This window comes from Sinohyriopsis cumingii, chromosome 18 (genome assembly GCF_028554795.1).
Source record: "Sinohyriopsis cumingii isolate HCF-2022 chromosome 18, ASM2855479v2, whole genome shotgun sequence".
NCBI classification, from domain to species: domain Eukaryota; kingdom Metazoa; phylum Mollusca; class Bivalvia; order Unionida; family Unionidae; genus Sinohyriopsis; species Sinohyriopsis cumingii.
In genome coordinates, this window is record NC_142978.1 from 41,713,155 (window position 1) to 41,737,957 (window position 24,803).

General features: G+C 33.8%; 1 protein-coding gene across 1 annotated transcript in view; it reads right to left on the bottom strand.

Moving 5' to 3' along the window:
- Positions 1-983: 983 nt before the first annotated feature.
- The window catches only part of LOC149776485 (uncharacterized), a 150,238-nt gene continuing 126,418 nt past the window's right edge, over positions 984-24,803 (bottom strand). Inside the window, exons 3-5 of the mRNA XM_089940919.1 lie at positions 18,935-19,012; positions 13,577-13,715; positions 984-11,895 (exon numbers count right to left, since the gene is read on the bottom strand). Coding sequence (XP_089797045.1) covers positions 11,701-11,895; positions 13,577-13,715; positions 18,935-19,012 — 412 coding nt within the window. The 3' untranslated portion in view covers positions 984-11,700. The remainder of the gene's footprint in view (positions 11,896-13,576; positions 13,716-18,934; positions 19,013-24,803) is intronic.

Genomic DNA, 24,803 nt, shown 5'->3' on the forward strand with positions numbered 1-24,803 from the left:
GTTATGTGGCCATATTGGATGTGCAAGCGGGACTATTTTCATTTAGGATCTACTAGATTTAAGAAGTCTAATGGAGAAATCCACATGTTGATATAACCATCCATTAAGGAATTCGTTACAATTATATTTTCAAGACGGCCACTATCAGTACCATATTAATCTAGAAACCATGCTAAAAACACATACCTATCCATGGAATTGTTAATAATACACACGTCATTGGAACCTTGTTAAAAATACATACATGTACACGTTATTGAAACCATGTTAAAAATACATACCTGTCCTTGAAATCATTTTAAAATACATACATACCCGTCCTTGAAATCATGTTAAAATTATAAATTTGTCCTTGGAACCATCCCAAAAACATGTACCTATTCTTGGAGTTATGTTAAAAATACATAACTGTCCTTCGAACTATATTAAAAATACATACCCGTCTTTGGAATAATGCCCAAAATATATACGTCTTAGGAATCGTGCTAAATATGCATACCTCTCTTTGAAACTATGTTAAAAGCTGTCAAGGAATCCTTTTAGAAAAAAAAATGTTTTTGCAAATATCAGATTTCAAAAATAGTATGTAGAATGATGAGGACATAGATAAAAATTATAATATTTGTTTAACTCATTAACTGTAGCCTTGCTTGCAGACTCACTTCAATTAACAATAACATTAACTGAAAATAAACATTTTGTTCTGATAAAAATTCGACATATCAGTAGCATACTGCCAACATTTGACCTGTTATCTCAATTTAATGTTATCATCAAAGTGCTACTTCTGTGTTTGTCTGCGAATGTGAGGGTGACTTTAGCAAGTGTATCAAGCCGTACTAAGCACATCATCACATCCACTTTTTTACTTTCTATTACTATGATTCAAAGTTGTCAGTATGCACTAAGCAATAACTTGTACTTGTGTGTATGTCTGTATATGTTTTCAACAACAGAGTATCAAACTAAAAAACACACAACTGTTTCTACTTTTAAAACATTTATTCACTGAAAAACACTGCTCATTTTCATATGGTACAATCCTATAGCTGTTTAATTCTTTCATAATCAAAGTATAAATAACAATTACTGTTAAGTTCAAGATTTCTGTCAAAGTCAAAACCATGCAAAAGATAATATACAATTTATAGATCTCCACTGAGGTGGCGATAGACTTTTATGAACCAATATACCTCATATTTGAAAACTGCCAACTTGAGGTCAATATGAAAGGTTTACCATAAATGTTAGAGCAAAAACATCAATTTAATTTGCTTTAGTTGTTGTTGTTGTAGGGTTTAAGGTAATTTTTCAGCACACGATAGGCTATACATGGCGGCCAGTATTAATGGTGGAGGAAGAACCCAGGAAATCCCTGGAAAGAACCACCGACCCTCGAGAAGCTACTGGCAAGCTTTCTCACATACCCACATTGGTTGAATCCGAGATCCAAACCTACGCAGACAGAGGTGAGATGGCAGTGATCCGTAATGAAGAGCGCTTTAGACCACTCAGCCACTCCGGGCCCCGTAATTTGCTTTAGAACTGAACATATGCCATTTCAATTTCATGACACTAAGAACTTAACATTATGATGTCACCTAAAAATCAATTATGTCATGACCATGTGATATGAAGAATGGCTGTGTGGTGAAGAAAGATCACATATCACATGACACTGTACCATCCAATGAAAATCTGTCTTTTACAGGAATCATGTAATAACAATAATTATTCCACAAGGACACTTGTTATTAACAAACATTAGACCAGAAAGGCTTCTTGTGTTTAAAGAAAACAAAAAGACCTGCAAGCAAATCTTGTCTTGTAATGCTTCACACAGACTGCCATCTAACAACCACCCGTTAAATTCTTATGCATAAAACCATTTTCAACAATGTGCCAAGTATTCTACGGAATACAGTGTCTTGCAATGTTTTTATTCTGCGTACACAGGTGAGATAGACATTTCTATCATATAACTGTACAATTTTTAGACATAGTAATATCCTACCAATGTTGCACATTAGACTTCCAAAACTTTTAAGATGGCAACTTAATAATGTCACCATCATAAGCTCCAAAATGTGATACCCATGTCTTACAAGTCACAGGCAAGTCAATAAATAATGTAGTACATTTCAACAATTTTTACTATTAATTCAACTAAATAGCTAAATACTATCAAAATATTTATGTTTCAAACAACAGGTAAATGATATCAACCAATATATATATATATATATATATATATATATATATATATATATATATATATATATATATATATATATATATATATATATATATATATATATATATATATATATATATATATATAGAGTGTGTGTGTGTGAATGATAAATGATGGCACACACTTTCTTCAAAGGTTTTAATGATCACTAAGATGTCATAGGGTTATCTCCCCTTACATTCATTGCACATTTGTCATCCAGTCACTTTGCAAAAATAACCTAATTTACAAGCAATTATATACTATATACTGACACTCTAAAGACAATTCATGTAATGGCTGTGACAAATCAAACAGTTACTAAAGAGATTCTGACTAGTGCATCAAAAATGTCTTTGAAGCCTCAATATTGTTTCTAACCATCCATGTATTAGAGGACAAAAAGACATCCCTGACTAATCTGCTTTATAGCTTCCCTGTATTGCTCTGGTGCACAGGTAATCTTTTCTATGTATATATATGACCAATTATAACTCAATTTAATTTCATGTGAAATTTTCAGATTTTTTTTTATTGCATAACATCAAGTCCAAATATTCTATTTATTTTTATGAATGACTTGTATACAACAAATAAGTTACCTTCACTATCACAAGATGACCTCAAAACAATACAATAGAATTCTCTCCCTTAAAATATACTTTGTAAACAATACAAAAAATATATAGTTTCTGTCTACAGTAACAACAATACATTTAATTCACCATGACAACAAAAATTGTTATTTACATGTTAATAGAAACAAATAACAGAATATGCATAACGCAAGAGGGGTTATAGAATAAATGTAACGTAAACAAATAAGAGGGTTATAGAATAAGTGTAACGCAAATGAACAAGAGGGGTTATAGAATAAGTGTAACGTAAATGAACAAGAGGGGTTACAGGATAAGTGTAACGTAAATGAACAAGTCAAGATGACTTAATCAACTCTATTGCAAAAACTTATTGTTGTTCCAAATGTGATATCAAGACCACTGTTGCTAGCCTTTATGTTGTTCCAAATGTGATACAAAGACCTCTGTTGCTAGCCTTGTTGTTGCTCCAAATGTAATATAAAGACCATTGTTGCTATCACTGTTGTTGTTCCAAATGTGATGTAAAGAAATGTGATACAAAAAATACTTTTTACCAGAGTTGATGTTCCAAATGTGACATACAGAACAAAAATCTTAATTTCCCCCCACATAATATGCCTTTCCTCAGCTTTAATTAAAACACAATTGTTACTAACTCTGGGCGGCAACTGTTACAAAAGTGATTCTATATCTGATAGTGTGGATACAAAGAAATGCAAAATGTCCACACTGTATGCAGCACCAATAGTAAAGTAGTCTAATAAGAATGCCAACTATGTAACTGCACAATTCAAAAACTCTTCAAAATCGCTTTCGAAAAAGAGAATTGTTTTGTACATGGTACCTCTGATAGATGAGATCACAGTATACTGAAAGGCATAACCCCATTTCTCTGCAGGCTACTAATCCTAAGACATGACCATACTGGGAATAGCGAAACAGAAGATGTTTTTATATTCCAAATAAAGTGTAAACTGGATCAAGAAACTAATGAAATACAAGTTATGAACCTGATGTCCACATCCAGGAATGTTGCCTATGAGCTTGGGATTGGTACGATGTAACTGGCATGTGATGATGTTGTAGTTTAAAGATGCACTGAATTGAGTCAGACTTCATTTAGATAAACTATTGAAACAGATGCATAAAAAAGTGCCTGACGTCTTGACCCAATGTGCCTCACACAGGCAGCAAGAGCAGTTTAAGGAAATATGAAATAACAAATGATATAAAATCCAAAATATGGAGTGAATTTGGTTGCAGACTGTAAAAAATATTAGAAAAAAATTAAATAACGTGTGCCCTAATTCTTGACTCTAAAGCAACATCCAGCAACGTAACCCAAGGAACTGCAGCATACGGAGAAATGGAATTTTCATATTTAGCATCGCATAATATTCCAAATTTGAACAACTTTGATAAATGTTTATTAAAAGAGAGAATCAAACCATTCATAACTTTAAAGTGTCTGACATACTGAGCCACAGGCCCACATCCCCACCCCAACCAGTGATTTAGCTATGGGGTATAAGCAGATAGACAATGAGGGTAAATGTGTGATACCATATTCTTTAAATAAATGATCTCTGGAGTTATACAAATATTTGACCAAAAAAAATCTACTAGTCATATGCTTCTTGATCCCATGGCCCCAATCAGGGACAGCCCCATGGGGTGGAAGAAGTAAAATCAATGAGATCTGTGCATGCTGACATTCTAGTTCAAACCTGATGTGTCTCAGTTAAGTATCAAGGAAACTTTAGAGAAGAAAAAAACTTTCACCAAAATGTTTTCTGAATACAACTATTGACCCCATGTCCCACCTATGGGTTGAATGTTGGGGCATAGTGGTGTTGGAATGTGAGAATGTGATCACATTTTACCATCTATACTTGCTTATATATCAAGTCCAATTGCAAACAACGTCACTGACCTGCCTTTGCATCATGTCCCAGCAGATCAGGGTTTATGTTGTTTGTTCTAATGATTGCCCCTAACAAACTGCATAGACCAAGATCTACCAGCACATTATGTGATTACAGATTTAGGTCAGTATAGTTTGCAGCTAGACCCAACTTAGAAGCAAGTGAACATGGTATATTCCAAATATTAAGTGAACTGAGTTCAGGCATTACTGAAAATATTGGTGCTAAGACTAAAGGTGTCTAAAATTTACACAATAAACAACTAATTCAGCAATATTAATTACAAATTCACCCCAAGTCTGCGTCAAAAGTGGCTAAGCATATTCTAGCTGGGTCTTTTTCCACAGGTTTTTTTGTTGTTACTGTAGGGCCAAGAACTAATTCAATTCTAACAGATTTAAATGTTATCATCTTGCAAAATTACTATACATTAGAACAGGGGTCTCAAACATGTGGCCCATGGGCCTCATACAGCCGACCAAGCCATATGGCCTGCAAAATGATTGGTGTCATAAGGTGTCATGAAAGATAACAAAGTTGGTGCGGCCCTTGGGCTATTCAAAATGCCTTCATGCGGTCCTCAGGGTGGTTCGAGTTTGAGACCCCTGCTTTAGACGTATCATGGAATAAAATGTTTATACCCTATGCATGATCTATTATCAATCATTTACAATGACGCAAAGGTGATGCTGCACAGCATCTTTTTATAACAATTCTCTTTCATGTGCTCACTACCACACCTCCATTCTGGTGAGATCTGCCCATTTATGCCCAGCAGTCTAGTGCAGCAAGAGCAATACAATGAAAAGAGCTTGAAATTTAAGCTGCCTAAGCCATACAATTTACTCAGATGCATGCTTCTGAAGAAATCATAACCATCTTCAGTCAATCAATGACCTTCATTCTTTTAAATGTAGTAATATTCTACCATGTGTAGGCTGGTTGTTGTTTCAGAATTTGTAGCAACCTTCGTAAACAAGTTCTATTTTATTTTAAAATTATTGTTGTTTCCAAGATGATGGGACCTTGTCCTTAAGATATAAATTTTATTAATAAATATTATTTCTTAAAGTAAAAATGATTGGTTTTCGTCAGGATCACACTGGTTCAACATGAGCTGTAACAAGTTCTTGCTTCTATAAACTACCAGATGATCACGTGACCCTTGTTTACGTTTTAGAAAGCTCATATAACCCATGTTTGGGAGATTTTTTGTTGTTGTAGGGATTAACGCCATTTTTCAGCACAAGATAGGCTATACAAGGCGACCAGTATAAATGGTGGAGGAAGAACCTGGGAAAACCCCTGAAAGAACCATCAACCCACAAGAAGCTACTGACAAGCTTTCTCATGTACCCATATTAGCCAAGCCTGAGACTTGAACCCACGCAGACAGAGGTGTGATGACAGTGATCTGTAATGGTGAGCGCTTTAGACCACTCAGGGCCCCCTATAGGATGGTTCCAAAGCTTGTAAAAAATTGGTTGTTTGTGACCGTGACCAGTTTATTTATGAGATTTTGTCTCTAAATCCATAATGCCTATAACAATAAGAAAATTACTGTCAAGACACATATCGAGACAAAATGACATGCTCACTAACTGATAAATCTGTGATTAGGCATAGTGAACTGTGACTCAACATGTTAGTTTGTTACTAAGATCAACTCACATTAATTAATAAAAACCAAATTCACAATGTAACATCACATTCTGTTCACACATTTTTCATGCATCAATGAAATTTTTCATTTCCAAATCTCTATTATTTTTTAAATCTGTAGCCGACATTTACAAAATCTTCATGGAAAAATGTTTACTGATCTCTTCTAGTTGTGTACAGTAAATGAAAACCTTAGGAGAAGAGGAACTGACCTACCACTTCAAATAAAAGAATCCCTTGTCGACAAATATTTATTTCACTTATATCTTAGTAATTCTACATCTGCAAATATTTCATAACATCAAACTGTATATAACTGAAGCGAGGAATGTAAATTCTTATCAAAACATGAACATCACAACCCTTGTCATACTAAGATTGCTTGTGTTACAGCATCTAAAGAAGGGAGCTAATTCAACTCTTCTCTCAGTAAATGGGGATAGACCTTATATGAAGCCATTCTATGTGGACTGAATTTTGGCTTTAATCGTGATTACCGTCATAAGGAAAACCCTTAATGATCAAAACAGTGGCTTAGAATTTCAGTAAGGATTAGTAAAGTGGCAACATGTCTGAGAGCCACAGTTTCCTTCAACTGTTTATCCGCCTTCAAAAAAGTCATTTTAGGTTCTAAAGGTCGTCTTCATGTAATTTGACATGGTCCACTATATATGGCTGTTTACAGCAACTTAAAGATCAACTGGCTGTACCAATATGAATGACGTTGTATTTTGTTTCTCTGTAAGGTAACGTTGCTATGATTTGCTGAATTAACAAATGTGATAGTATAAATCTAGAAAATGAAATTTCATTATCATATACAAACATATATACAGACCTTTTCTGTTGTACAATAACCAAAATATATTTATATACAAAAAGAAAAATTAACAACGAATATTTTACTATTATAACTACAGTATATCATCAATCCAGGAACTGTTCACAGATTTAATCAAATCACATATAGGTGCCTTGATCATGCAAATTTTATACAGCCCTGCGTTTATCTGAGCTCTCTTTAATCCAAATGGTTTTTACATCTCCATAAGAGTCTTGATGAATCACGTGTTACAAGAAAATATCTGATACATAATTACTGAAAATGTTAAATACTGATTGTCAAAAAGTCCATTTACCAGACGTTTATTGCATGCTATGGGTGACAAGCCGCTAAGCTCCTTTATTATATTTGTCTACCTATTGAGATTTCCTCATTTTTCACCAGTATGCAGGGGAAAATACCATCAACAACACAATGTACCAGTCTTCTACATATCAATAAAGTGTCCTTTTTATTGACTGGCTTGTGACTTATTTGGAAAAGGATATATGATTGGCTCATTCAGTGTGAAAATGAGTGTCACAATGGGGAGAAATTGTACTTTTGTATTGTGATTGGTTAAACAGATTGGGAAACAAGGAAATCTCAGCACAGGCAGCCACCAGTTGATAAAGAAATTTAGCAGACTGTTGACTGTGTCTTGAAACAACACTAACTGATGCTGGCCAGAGTAAATTTTTCATATGTGACCTTGCTAAATTGAACAGCAAATGAACAACAAGCTTGGCAAGCCAGAAATGTACTGCTTGTCTTTATCAAATGTGTAAACAAAGTGATATGTTGTACATTGCCAACCCTCCAATCACAGATAGTAGTAGTAGTTGTTGAGTTTAGAAACCAATCAACACAATACTTGTTATAAGGCGCCAATAAAAACAAGGATCCAAATGGATGCAAAAATCATACAATGCTCACGATGAAGTACTTTATCCCAATATTTTTTTTTTAAAAATAAACAAAAAGTAAACACAAATGCACTAAATAATTAGAACTTACAATTAAAGAGATGCTAAGCCATAATCAAGCTTATCCTAGAATGAATTTTTTAATCCAAACAGCCTGTCTGGAGTGGATAACACATACATTAATGTTAACAAACTCATATAGGTGGGGTTTTGTGATGTGATAAACCAGTTTATTGTCTTCCTTACAATGACTCCTCATTTGATGCAGCAAATAACTGTCTTTTCTGATAGGTGTACCAAAATTCTAAAGCAAGTTCACATCACTATGTTTATACATGAGAATGCTGTAAACTGTCCAATACAATCATGTTCCATCTTCTTTTGTTCCCGTACAAAGTCAGTAATAATTAAGGTCTCTTAGGAATAAATGTGTATCCACTACTCCAGTTCCAGAACCTTGGATTCTTTTCATATTTTGGCCAAAACAAAAACCATAAACAATATTTCTAATCATCAATTATCTGTCTTTCTCTGCATCTACATCTCTAGCACCATTTTCCACCCATTTAAATTTTCAATCAATTGGTCCCTTATCTATGTTTTTTGCACTGAGAAGCTATGTTATATGAACCTGTCTATCATACTGGTGCTTAAGTACTTTTCTTTAAACTTGCATCCCCATAAAAAAAACTACTGTTCAAAAGATAACATTTTGATTTTCTCAAAATTTAATGATTATTTATGTTGAATTTTCATAAATATTTATTAAAATGAAAAATTCAGAACAGCTGGCATCCTGTACATAAGGAACAAATTTTCTGCACTCATGACAGAAGTAGTTATGTTTAAACCAAAGACAAATATGTCATTCTTGTCAAATAAAATGGTATTATTCTATTCTAATGGTGAAAATCTTTACTAGAAAAATAATTAAACAAAACAATAATCAGCACAAGACAAACAAGCATGTAGTGCTAAAACAAGAAAAATCCATCTACTAACACAGTTTTTTTTCAAGCTGAATTAGAGATATTTTTTCTCATGTGTACCATTATCATACAATGCATCATTTACAATGGATAGTTATGTCTTATAGATTTACCTCCCTTCAAAAGGTGTTGGACATTTTTGGGTCAACCTTCTATAGTATCACCATTCACAAGTAATAAAAAGAAAAAACAGGGCTTCCTTTTCGATGCTTAAAAAAAAATTCACTAAAAGAGATAACAGAAAATAGCATAGTCATCTGGTTACATCTTTGTACTAGTTATTTGATGTGTCTTTTGGATACACACCTTTATAATAATCATGTGATATGTCTTCTGACTACACACCTTTATGATAACCATCTGATGTGTCTTCTGGATACACACCTTTATGATAATCATGTAATGTGTTGTCAGATTACATACCTTTATAATAACCATGTGATGTGTCTTCTGACTACTCGCCTTTATAATAATAATGTAATGTGTTGTCAGATTACATACCTTTATAATAACCATTTGATGTGTCTTCTGACTACACACCTTTATAATAATGTAAGGTGTTGTCAGATCACATACCTTTATAATAACCATTTGATATGTCTTCTGACTACACACATTTATTGCTGTTGTTGTTGTTGGGTTTAACGCCATTTTTCAGCACACGATAGGCTATACATGGCGGCCAGTATTAATGGTGGAGGAATAACTCAGGAAAACCACGGAAAGAACCACCAACCCATGAGAAGCTACTGGCAAGCTTTCTCACATACCCACATTAGCCGAATCCGAGACTCGAACCCACGCAGACAGAGGTGAGATGGCAGTGATCCATAATGGACAGTGCTTTAGACCACTCATCCACTCGGGGCCCCACACACCTTTATAATAATCATCTGATGTGTCTTCCGACTACACACTTTTATGATAATCATGTGACGTGTCTTCTGACTACACACCTTTATGATACTCATGTAATGTGTTGTCAGATTACATACCACTATAATAATCATGTGATGTGTCTTCCGACTAACACCTTTATAATAATCATGTGATGTGTCTTCTGACTACACAACTTTATAATAATCATGTGATGTGTCTTCTGACTACACAACTTTATGATAACCATCTGATGTGTCTTCTGGTTACACAACTTTATGATAATCATGTGATGTGTTGTAAGATCGCGTATCTTTATAATAAAGTGATGTGTCTTCTGACTACACACTTTTATGATAATCATGTGATGTGTCTTCTGATTACAGATCTTTAAAATAATGATGTGACGTGTCTTCTGATTACACACCTTTATGATAATCATCTGAACTGTTTAAGACGAAGAAAGATTTTTAAACTGACACACAAGTTCCTCTATAAAATTAACTATACAAATCATTTGCTGTAATGAGGAATTCACTGTAGCAAATTGTTTCCATTATGTGCAAGTCTTCCATGGGGTCCAATGCGGTGTCTGTCATATGAAGGAATTAGTGGGGATTGTTACTGCGAAATTCACGGTGACATTTTTTGCACTGCATCTGATGCAGAAGGCTGACAATAATTTTGGGAGATACATTAACAGATCATGTCATGTAGCGGCTATATATATACAGAGCAAAAACAAACAAAAAATACTTACTATTGCTCTTCTTTTACATTTGTTTTTGTGACATCCAGTAATAATTTTTTAAAAATTCAGAAGAAAACAAATAATTACCTTAATTTTTGTGAGCATCAAGTTTTTATGTATGTAGAGATTAAAATACGGTATGATACATGTAAGAAAGTAGACCACAATGTTTTGCGATATACAGTAAAAGTTTATAGAATATATCATTAGAAACCATGCAAACACAACATTGTAAGGCTGCAATGTTTACTGTACTTCCTAAATGTGTTTATGGTATACAATCACAAAAATAATGCCATTTATTCAAACCAATTCAAAAGTCAACATTTTCTTTAACCTCTTATTGAGAAAGTAGGACACATTTTGGTTAAATGTATCTCACAATTTAGGTACAAAATCCTATGGATCATCACAATATTGTTTTGAACTGCAACATGTTTGTATACGATATATTCAACAATAATGTACCAGATGTACTCCATGGATATGTGCATTGGCAGACACCAGATGAACTGTGCATGTTTACATGGTAACTGATTTTGTAATTGTTTACAGGCTGTAAACTAAACTATTTACACATGAAAACACTGCAGCCTTACAACCATGTCCAAATTTGTTAGTAGGACATGAGGTCCGAGAGCAAATACTTTAACTTAATATATTTTAGCATCACCAGTAGCAAATCTGCCATATGTTGCAAATTATTTTCCAAATTCATCCTCCTCACTAAATTTGTAAAAATTAAGATTCACGGCTGATGTTAACATATTGTACATGATCTGAAAAATCCTTCACACACCTTAACTACAGAGAACATGACAAATATTATCATTGTATTACATGTATATGTTTAAGATCAACTCTGAGATATGCCAAAAATTAACTTGGCACATGAGAAAGGTCAATGATCAACTTTCTACCTAATTGATTTTTTTAGTGTGTTACTGGCGCTGTAAGGCTGGGGAGTGTCTGTGTATGGTGGGGGAAATTCCTGCTCCCCATGAAACATGCTGTAAACTGAGGCGGTGTCACTTGGATAATTTTTATAGAATGATCTCTCTGGTGTATCTGCCTCTGTGGTTGTTATGTACGAACTTTCTGAACGGCTTGCCTGCAAGGAACGAGAATATATATCTAGTGAAGATTGTTTATAATGTTTCATAGGGGATTGGGATTTTCAGAACATTATAACTGAGAAATGTTGTATCTGAATTGATTGTTTATTTTTTCAAACTGTCATTGTTCTTGTCTATGTTGATGACACTGGACATACATGTAGTAAACAATTTACATTGGTACAATTACAACTATGTGCTGACTACACAATTTTCACTTATGCAAATTTTCTTAACTTAATTTTTGTAGTGAAAACTAAACAAAACTTAAATCATTTTCTTAAAACAAGAAAGTTAGGATTCATATATGGCAAAAAATGAATGGTATTAAAGTTAACTGAATCACTTATTTTTTTAGTTATGCAGTTAGGAAGGAATTCAAATGTTCTGACTGACAAAATGTTGTATCCAAGAATATAATAAACAATCTTTAATGCATGTTGTGGGGAATATTAAAATCCAAGGCAACTGTGAATTAGGCAAATCTGATCTCCCTGCTGCCTCAGTGAGGACTGGAACTCCAACCTACCCCCATACCCATAATTATACTGGGGCTAATTGGAATTCCGATATAAATCTGAGGCAAACTAGACAATTTCAAAAAATAACAATTTTAAGCCACTTTTCAATTGTGAATCCATATGACCACTTTTTATTTATTAAAAGTAACTAGCTTGTACACAATATTTACCATATATGCTAGCTTATACACTGGGTCCAATAGTAAATATAGACCTGATCTGTTATTTGTTCTGCTCAGGGTATGGCTGGATGTATGGATGAACATGGACATAGATGTCAGGGTATGGCTGGATGTATGGATGAACATGTACACTGATGTCAGGGTATGGCTGGATGTATGGATGAACATGAACACTGATGTCAGGGTATGGCTGGATGTATAGATGAACATGTACACTGATGTCAGGGTATGGCTAGATATATGGATGAACATGGACATAGATGTCAAAGTTACTGCTATAACAACCTTTTACCATAGTCAGCTAGAAAAACAAGATAATTCATATCTGTGGCTCGACATTCCTTTCCTTGTAAAGCATTTTTTTTTTAAAGTTTGATCCTCAAACTATTCCCAAGTATTGCATCAGTGTTATTTCATTGCATGATCAGTATTATTTCACTGTATGATCAGTATTATTTCAATTCATGATCAGTGTTATTTCAATTCATGATCAGTTATTTCATTGCATGATCAGTATTATTTCAATTCATGATCAGTGTTATTTCAATTCATGATCTGTTATTTCATTGCATGATCAGTATTATTTCAATTCATATTCAGTTATTTCATTGTTTTCTTTTGCATAATATATTTTCATTGTTTTCTTTGCATAACAAATTTCATTGTTTTTTTTATTTCAATTCATGTTCAGTTATTTCATTGTTTTCTTCTGCATAATATATTTTCATTGTTTTCTTTGCATAACAATATTTCATTGGTTTTTTTTGCATAATGTTATTTGATTGTTTTCATTCATATAACATTATTTTATTGATTTCTTTGCATAAAATGAAGAGTGAACTTTTTGTTACAATTTCATAAATTATCAAAATGCACAATGGGTTTGGATCTGGAATGTGGTTTGCATTTGGTCCAAGAAGGAAAATCTTTGGGCTTGTATTATCATTGCTGATCCAAAGGTGGATCCTACTTACCGTGTATCCCCTCTCTCCCTCAGTAGTGAGTGGACTGTATGGTGCAGGTGTTCTAAAGAGGATGTAATAGGCCCTGGATCGCTGTCGCCAGAAACATATGCAGAAAGACAGCATCACGATGCACAAAACAATACCAAACCTGGATTGAAAATATTTTTTTTAAATGCAAGTGCAACAAAATCACTTCTTCCTACAACCAACATTACTATATGAGACCATATATGGAGTTTGGGGGGGGGGGCTTCAATTTCAGATACTTTTCTCCATTCATATATGTGGCCTCTAAACTGGGTGGTATTGCAGATTTCTTATTTTATAACAATAAAGAAACACCTACACCTTGAAGATTATGTTCACCATTATTTGCTTACCTTTGTGGCCATTTTTCTATCTAAATATAAATCAGATGAATTAATTAATTACAAAGGAAGAAAAACTGATTCAATCTAACTGTACATGCTGCATTTCATGCAGGTAGTATTACTGTGCATTCTCCATTAAGCTTTCAATCTTAATAAAACAGAACCTGTCTTGAAGGACCACCCCTGCTGCCCAAAATTATAATCTCTCAAGACAGGTGGTCTCTCATTACAGGTCATAATACTATATAATCATCAATCTGTGCTTTGCAGACATGGTCTCTCAAGACAAGTGGTCTTTCACAGCAGTGGTCTTTCAAGACAGGTTTAAATGTAGATTGTTTCCAAATAGCAAGCTCACTGTGAGAACTATACAATGACTGTGTCATTCTGTGGTCTAATGGCATCACCATGATCAGCTAAAATGTGAAGCCACTTTGGGAACATTTTCCCTTTACCCTTTATTCTCAGCTGTTTTACCAATGGTTCATTAACTTTGTAAATACTATTGTCACATGGCATAATGAGGATCTTGGAATACTTATGTTTTTTTTTAAGGACCTACAACTAAGCATAATTATGCTGTTTACCCTTTGCCCTCGAACAGGGTCTAATGAATAATGTATTATTTATGTCCATTTCTGATAAATTATTGGTCAAAATCTAAAACAAATGTAAAAAATTGTGCATATCTGCAAGCCACAGCTCCATTTATTCTGACACAGCCCCACCCAGATCCCCGAAAAAATGGCCCTTAGGAAAAAATGCAAAATTATATTGAGCGTCTACACTGACCACATATCTAGTATTCAATATTGCATTAAAAACCTCCAAGCAATGTATGTGAAGTTTTGGCAAGCTTTGATGCATGGGCATACTAACAGAAACTAAAAGATGTCCCAAAATATAGGCCACAGGAAAAAAGGCTAACCCTACCACCGCACTCTACACCAATCAGATATCGAATCTAAAATACTTTCAATAAAATCTTCCAAGCAGGAAAGAGTGTCAAAAGAACAGAATACCCAAAATATTCCCTTCTTTTAAAAATTGTCACAAAATGTCTGCAAGAATGGGCCAATGGGATAAACCAAAGCATATTGCAAATTGGCACCAACCACACATTTAGCCTACAAAGTTTCAATAAAATCAGCCAGATAGTGATAACATACTGAATTCTAATGCCCTATTTTTGGATAGATTTTAAGGGCATTTTCCCTAAAATGGACCTCAGAAAGAGTAAAATCTTATTCCACATCAACATCAACAACATACAATGTAATCACAAATTCAATGTTTCACTGACATGCTTTAAACCAGATGTTGGAAGCAATGACTTAACTGACAAACATATTGACACATGGGTCCAGTGACAATATTATCCACACTGTTTGCTAAAGTGCTGGAATAATGAAAATAAGTTTTAAGCAGACCATGGGAGGTTAAGTCAAGCTTTACACTTAAAATTCAACTTTTCATGATCTTGTCAAATGTCCCAGGACTGAAAAAGTAACATGTACAGAACCCCATAAAGACTACAAAGTTTATAATCTTCCAGCCAGTGTATCATATTGAAACTACCAAAATCCCCTTTTTGACATAATCTCAAGATATCAGGCAGTGGAAAAAGTGAAAGAAGGAAAAAAGATAAAAATCTTATTGTGTATCAATAAGCACATATAAAAAATTTCAATGTTGTCCTCCAAATGATGTGGGAGAGGAAGTGACATTAAATTTACTTACCACAATACCCTTTTCTTGACAGGTTTTCAATACATTTTCCCCAAAATGGACCAGTGGAAAAAAGTAAGACCTTGATGTGTATCTATAGCAAAGCCATACTGAGCCTAGAAAGCATCATTTCCAAAAACCTTGATGTGTATCTATAGCAAAGCCATACTGCGCCTAGAAAGCATCATTTCCAAAAACCTTGATGTGTATCTACAGCAAAGCCATACTGAGCCTAGAAAGCGTCATTTCCAAAAACCTTGAAGTATGCAAAGAGAAGTGATGGTAAATTTTATCAAGGATAGATGGATGAGGACGTTCTTACAATTATTTTAATATTTCAATTCACATTATCTGTCACTGATGAACAATTTAAACACAAAAGTTCTTAAGAATCCTTAGGAACAAAAAATTTATAACTTTTTTTTGTCTCATGATTCCCATGACATTTCTTTGTCTTTTTGGAGAAATCTTAAGTTTTTGTAATTATGTCTACAATTTCTAAGTCATAATTCATTATTTCTCTGGAATGCAATCATGCACTATGTAATGTAATGTACTGTTTTCAACTTGTACTTTGGGGTGGGGAGGGGTAAGAAAATGCTTCATGTTTGAAGAATCTAGTTTCTGGTATGCTAGATCATTCTGTTCTGTATTTTCTCCAAGTCCCGTTACTCAAATATCAGTCCCATCATCCATGCTTTTGTTTGCCTTTTTATGTTACTCTCAAATTTTATCTGTTATTTTCCAATCACCAATGGTCTCAGTTTCTCACCAGAAGAACTTCTACGAGTGGAAAACTGTAAATGTCTCATTTGCTTTTATCAAACCTTTACCTGTGTTGTCATTTTTTTATACCAGTGTCCTTGTTGATAACATTCTCATAAACACTCCAGTCTTATCACAATTAAAGATATTCTGGCTGTTATATCTCCTGCATATATCATTCCATCTTTTACCCCAATCCTCCACAACTTCACTGCTGATTCTCCACCAACAACAGAACACTTAACATTGTGTCTAAAATCTGTATAATCATCCATTACTTGCAGCAAAGTTGTCATATCCCATATCAACTGATAAAATGTTGGCATTTCTTTAATCATCTGACCTGTGAGTGGAATGTTGTTGTCACATGCAGTGCAAAACCATTTGAAAACCTTGGCATTTAAACCTTATTTTCTTCATCCACTATATGTTCCCACTTCTGCAGAATATTTACTTCTCTTTTATGATGCTTTCTTTATCTTTCTACAATTAGATTTCTCACCAAAGAAATCTGAACTCACCCCTTTTTGTTTTTTGAATTGAAGTACTTTTGCTGTTTGTTCTACATTAAAAAGTTTTCCTTTCCATAAGGACATGATGAACTTTTCAAAATAACCTTTCCTTTGTTGCAAGCTATACCACTGTTCAACAAATTTGTAGCTTTCAAATGAAATGCTCTAGGTCTGGTACCCTGTTGTGTAAGTTTCTTTTCTCCGGATGAGAGAAAACAAAAAGGCTGTCATATCTAGATTATGTCACTAATTTGTGCTGATCAATAAAGTGCTTCTCTATTGTTACTATCTTGTAATCTTGATAATGGGAAAAAAATGACATCTAAGGTAAACCACAAAGGCTATCATATCATTTTCTTGATAACTTGCACTGATCAAAACTGCACTTCTCAGCTTAGGTTCTTTATCAGTATGATGGAAAAAAATGTGGATGCTTGTGAGAGGTACATCTGACATTTTTTCACTATAAGTAATATAGTGGGCAAAGGTCACATTAGAGCAGTGGTCATCCTAAAAGAGTACTTTTGAACACAAACTCATTGATGCCAGTGGGTTCTGGCTATAAAAACTGGGTGGCCATGGCCATAGTTAGGGTTGTTTTAAATTGTATTATGCAAGAAGACCTTTACATAATTATACTGTAACTAAAACCTGCGATTCTAAATAGTCTTGATAATAGGTTGCTTCCCCTGCTTTACTCTAACAAGAAATCTGGGTCATTAGGATGTTTTCAGTTAAAATTGCTTCCAGTGTTGTTTACTACATATATATTATGAAAACAAACTGTTCAAGATTTTTCTAGATTTTGTATCTTCATCAAATTTAATGACAGATCACCATCATTTGTAAAATTCTAAAAGACCCATGTGCCAGGGTGTTTTACAAATGGCATCCATATTTGACGACAGATCATTATTTGTTTCATAAATCTGAAGGGCATTCATGCTAGGAAACTTTGTCACATTTGATCAAAGTATGTTAAGCAGTGTCTTAAAAGAACTTTTGAATGGCTTTTCAAGTGTTGGTACTAGCATAAAATTATCAACCTTCAGACCAGAATATTTTCTGTAAAATTGGTAAAAATCTGTCCAAAAGTTTCTGAAAAGAAGTCATATAGAGAGTTTTCTAGTTTTAATAATGGTGGCCATATTGGATCACAAACTGGCCTAATTTCAATAAATTTTAAAGCCCTTATTATCCAAATGCTGTCAAATTTGGTCAAGTTAGAACAAGCAATTTAAAGTTTTCTCTACTGTTACTAATGGCAGCCATGTGACAGTGATTCAGTGTCATTTTAACAAATTTTAACAACCTATATACCCTTTATGTCAAATACGTTCAAATTTTGTTTTGTAATTTTTATTTTAATGAAGTCATTTCAAGGCTTGTCATTATTCAGTAATGATGACCATACTTGATGGCATATCAGCATTATCCGAACAAGTCTGAAAGACCTTAATGCCAGGATTGTGTGTCTAACATGGCCAAATTCTGTTTTGTAGTTTTTGAAAAGTCATTCCAAGGTTTTGTATTTTCAGTAATGGTAATCATACCTGATGGTGTATTACATTATTTGAACTGGACAGGCCAGAATGCTTTCATTCAAATTTGATAAATTATCTGAAGTGGTTTTTGAGTAATAGTTATAAAAAGCAACCATGAACAGACCATATCTCTGTGCATTACATAACCCCATAGTGACAGAGCTGCCAGTAGCTTCCTGTGGGTCAGTGGTTCTTATCAGGGTTTTCCCTACTGGCTGCAATGTAGAACCTATCTTTTACTGACAACAACAATGCATACTGGATCAAATTATGTGACATTACAACAAAGTGCCATATTCACTTGATCTTAAAGGCCAGATGAGGTAGAAACAGTGCACAAATATTTACAAAACAAAGGTGTAATCATGTAACCCTTTACTAATCAATTTTTACAAAAATTCCAGCATTTGATTACAGTGCAACATAAATAGCAAAATGTGTTCTTACCAAAAATACCAGAGCTCCCAGACCTTGTACGAGACACAACAAATATTTTCCCCGCAGCAGTATTCATCCTCTAAACATCTGGAAAATACAAGAAAAACCACCACATTCAATAATATAGCTTATTTTCTCAGAGTTGGTCAATTGGTCAAGTTGTTTTTATGTTATTATATTTTTAATTGTATACAATTAAACAATTACCATGAGTTTGTTAACTAATAATGTATCTTTTGGGTGGTAAACCATTATTGGTATTATTTATTTTGGTCCTGATATCAGGTTCCAGATCAAAAGCCATAACAAAAATATTTTGTTATTTTCAGGTACATGGATTTCTTGTGAACATGGTGGCTCAGACATGCATGAAAATATATATATGGATCATTTAAATCAGAATTGTTTGTCTGTTTTGGCAGCCTTTCTGCAAAGAAACAAACAAGGTAAATTGTAAAGTATGCAACACTGAATGAGTCAACAAGGGAACAATTTTAAACTTGCTTAATCACCTTAAATTCAAACTCCCACTTACAATATAATCACAATCTTAATTAATCAAAGTCACATTTCTCTCACAAGATACATCAAAATGTCAATTAATAATAGTCACTTTTCTCTTACAAGATAATCAAAATTATTAATAATCACATTGCTCACAACATCAATATTTCTTGTAAATCATTAGTAATCACATTGCTCACGACATCAATATTTCTTGTAAATCATTAATAATCACATTGCTCACGACATCAATATTTCTTGTAAATCATTAATAATCACATTGCTCACGACATCAATATTTCTTGTAAATCATTAATAATCACATTGCTCACGACATCAATATTTCTTGTAAATCATTAATAATCACATTGCTCACGACATCAATATTTCTTGCAACTGTCAAGCAGATTTAATAAGACAGGTTCATAAAGTACATGGTATGGAATTGGGTCAATGAATAAACTTCATGTCAGTTAATGCTACCAAAATGAATTAATTAAACCAAATGTATCTGCCATTTTCAGTATAAATGACTTCACGGAGAATTTTTTTAAATAGTGCTGAACAAGACAGCACTACTGCCTTCTGTAGACAACTTTCAACAACATCACTGAAAGAACGTTTTTTTGTTCATACTAAGTTTGAATATGGACTGCAAAAATAGCACCCACTATCATCTGAAGTTCAGCTTGAGTCTGGTACATTTGTATGCAAAACCACCAAAAAGTTATTTACACATAATACAATTAAGATGATAATGTTCAATGATTTCAATACAGCATGGTAATAGAGGGTGGTGGTTCTTGGGAGTGGGGTCATTAAATAAAATGGTAGGTGTGTGTGTGATTTAGATTTTTAACGTAGCTTTAACAATTTTTCAGTCATATCACTATAATGTCTGCAGTGTGGCAGTTTGTAGTGATGTCTAGCACTGGGGCATCATGCTGCAGATAATGTAGCATGATGTCCCACCCAGTCACATTAGCCTGACACAAGGCCGACCAGACCTAACACTAACATCTTAATGCTGAGCACCTAGTGATGAAAAATGGTAGTTACAAGTGCAAACTATGACATTTGACTTGACCCCAATGTCATTTAACTCTAGTTTTCAAAACTTAACCAAAGTGTGGATATGTTGGTGGTGAGATCATCATTTTCATTCAGAATAAATTAAATATTGCAAGAAGTATTTTAGTGAAAACCCCATGTCAATGTCCCCATTCATACAAGAATAACAGTGATAACAAGATCTTTGAGATGGTCACTACTGTTCGAGATGAAACGAGCAGTTCATTTATGTCACTATAAAGGTGCTTCTAGTGAAAATCACACATCAATAAGACCACCTATTGAGAAGAAAAAAGCCATACAGCAATTTTCAGGATGGCCATTTTGGAAGTCAGATGAGCCTCATCTAAAAATAAGAATAACTATACATTTCACAATTTTTTTATATCTATTATTTTTAATTTAAATGTTGATATAACCTTCTGTTTAGGTGAAATAGCTGTTATGAGATCTTTTAAATTTTGGGCTGTCACACTGCCATCATTTCATTTATGGCCAACAGTGGCAATGATTTTTAAGATGGCCCATGGACCATCACTAATTTATTTAGGACCAATTAGATATGATAAGAAGTTTCTCAGTTTAAACCCCATGTCTAAAGGACCATGCATTCAGAAAGTAGATATATATGAGTTTGAGGGTATCATCAACAGCACTTTCATTTAGAACCGAAGATCTCAAATGACTATCCATCCAAGAATTCATTTACTGAAGATCTCAAATGACCATCAATCCATGAATTCATTCAGTGAAGATCTCAAATGAGTATCAATCCAAGAATTCATTTAGTGAAGACCTCAAATGACTATCAATCCAAGAATTCATTTAGTGAAGACCTCAAATGACTATCAATCCAAGAATTCATTTAGTGAAGATCTGAAATGACCTTTAGTCCAAGAATTCATTTAATGAAAATCTGAAATGATTTCAATCCAAGAATTCAATTAGTGAAGATCTGAAATGACTATCAATCCAAGACTTCATTTAGTGAAGATCTCAAAAGACTATCAATCCAAGAATTCATTTAGTGAAGATCTCAAATGACTATCAATCCAAGAATTCATTTAGTGAAGATCTCAAATGACTTTCAACCCAAGAATTCATTTAGTGAAGATCTCAAATGACTTTCAATCCAAGAATTCATTTAGTGAAGATCTCCAATGACTTTCAATCAAAGAGAAGCAGCAACAAGAACATTTAAAAGATGACCTTGAAACTGGAGGTCTGATAAGAAACGTTTTGCTGATAATTGACTACAAATTAAAGACATTTTACATAATGTCATAAAGGAAACATTTTGCTTACAACTAGCCTGACATCAAATAAGTTTGTCTTAGTAAGGAACAATATTACAATTTTCAAACTGACTGCCATTTAGGATTTCAGATCATACCATTTTTATTTAGGAACAAAAAGACATTAGAAGTGATATGACCATCTGTTCAGATGGGAGTTGTAGTGATAGCAAGATTTTCAAGATAGCCATCACATTTGTGTGTGTGTGTGTGTGTGTGTGTGTGTGTGTGTGAGGTTTCATGGTAACCATCAAAGAAGTTTAAAACAGGTGACAAAAAACTTGTTCTAATGGACAGCCAAAAGACAAAAAGGAATTAGTACAAGTTCTTTAAGTATATGACCAATACAGCCGAAAACTATGCATATACAACACAAATGGAGAATACAATTATATTCTAAGAAATACTTTTAAGGAGATAAGACAGTCTAAGAAATAATGAAGCATATGAAGTAACATTCTAGTTCTTTATTTTGTGTTTGATAAAATACAATCTTGACCTGAATAATATTTTTTAAATTTCTTACTCTTCCACTTTATTTTACAGTGCTGCTAAAACATTGTTCATAGTCAGTTTGATACATCACTCCCTCATTATAATGTTGTCCATGGGAACCATGCAGTATACTGCAATATAGTGAGACTGCTTTATAATGAAATATACCATGAAGTACTCAAACATTATAACTCCCTCCATGGGATCCAAGTGGTGTAATGTCTTATAATGTGATTACCTTAAAATGAAATATACATGTATTAATACTGTAATCCTAATGTCCTTATAGCGAGACTGACTTAAAATTAATTATATTACATGGTACACCCACATTATAACTGTCCAGGGGAGCTATGCAGTATACAACCTTATAATGTGACTACCTTAAATACATCATCAATACAATATCACTACATGATTAAATGAGATATATGCCCACATCTACCTTTATAACAGGAATGGTATTATACCAAACAGCCTTACAGCGATGGATTGCTGTATATCTTGCATGATCTAGATGTTAATTTTCTAACAGTATATCTGGCGAAATGATACTGTTATGGCTGAAAGACAGTCTCCACATGTATGTGAGAAAAAGCTAATTTTGCTTTAGCCATATCTAAATTTCTGCAAATCAGGATATAAACCACCTACACTATAACCCTGAAATTTTGTGTCCAAATTATACTTGCGTCAAATGTTGAACAACTAGCAGTCTAATGACAAAAAAGGATGTTTCTTCATTTTAACTGCCGAGTGTTAAAACCATCACAGTTGATATTCCTCGTTGATATTATGATTTTCAAACAAACTTTTCAAGTTGGCCATAATGAAAGTCAGATTGACACCATTTACACATATGACAAACTAGACAGTACACTAAGTTTTTCTGTGAAAACCCATATGACCATTCAATCCAGAGGATTAGTGATAACATGATTTCCAAGATGGCCACTGTGATGACCATACTGGATGTCTGAGCAGTACCACTTTCATTCAAAACCAACCAGGCATCCTAAGTCATTTAGTACAACCATATGCTGATACATACCATCCACTCAGGAGGATTAGTGATCATAACATTTTCATGATGGCCACTATGGTGGCCATATTGGAGGTGCATACAGCATGCAGTACCATTTTCATTTGGGAACAACAAGGCATTACAAGGAGTCTTTCATTGAAAACCTCATGTTGATGTGATCTTCCATTTATGAGCAACAGGGATGAAAAGATTCACTGATATATCGATGCATCAATAGTTTTGCTGCACCAATAAACATATTGATACAAGATGTGGAGAATCAATACAAAACAATACTTACCACATGCAAGCTAATTTAATCCTACACATTCATGAATAATTATTAGTTGTTTACCATGTTATTCTTTAAATTCAGAATTTATCTAAGACAGCTGTTGCAGGCACAAGCATTCATTATTGTTAGTAAAAACTAAAAATACTATTGTGAACACTTGCCTTCTACAAACACAAAGTGATATTCATAATCTGCCTTCCCCAACCAGTTTCATGCTAATTATCTTATCTTAACCACATGCTCAATGTAAAGGAGACATTCCAAATGTGTTCCATGTGTATAAAAAAATACATTACTCATCATTTAATAGCCATTTTTACACAAAGTTTCTAACTGATCTGTATATTGTATATTTTGGTCGAATTTGTGCATTTGGTGAGCAGTCATGTACAAGAACTCCTGCAAATATGAAAATGTACTCTTTTTATGCAGATATATTTAATCAGTGGCTGAATAAACTGCTGGGACAAATAAAATTTGCACAGAATTGGTGAGGGGGCAGATTTCAAACATCATGAGTTTGTTTACATAACTTTTTTATTATTTTTTCAAAGAATGGGAGTGGGTGTTAGACTTAGGTGCTGTAGTTCTCCTTTTTCACTAACAAAAACAAGTACTTGTGGCTATGGCAGCTGTTTTTTCTCTCTTTGCACGAAGTAAAATGTTATTGATACTGTTGGTATTCATCCCCACTCCCACACCTGGACTTGTTCTAAATTAGGTTTTCTCTGCATGGGGAAATGGAATTATTTCTTTAGTAGCGAAGATAACAACAAAATGCCTTCCAAGTTTGAAGGAGACAAGACACTGATAATAATATGTTTTTAAGGCTTTCATGCAGTGCTAAACCAAGGGCATGGTGGCTAAATCTAGTCTTCTCTCTTATCAAGGGGAGCCTGCCATAAATGGACTAAAACGATGAATAAAACTCACTGACAACTAACAGGTAGTCTGTTTGAAAGTATGTGTCGGTCTGTAATCTGCATACTGGAAATAAAACCAGTATGTCAACATACATAAAAGGGCACCACCTACCAATGACATATTATCGTACGATGGAAAGACCATCAAGTATATCGATAGTCAGTGTTTCCCTTTTACCCTAATTTGTGCTTCAGGGACCCCCAACATTTTAATTTGAACCCCAGTTTTGAAGCCAAAGGGTTTTCTTTGATGCAGTCTGACCCTCAATTC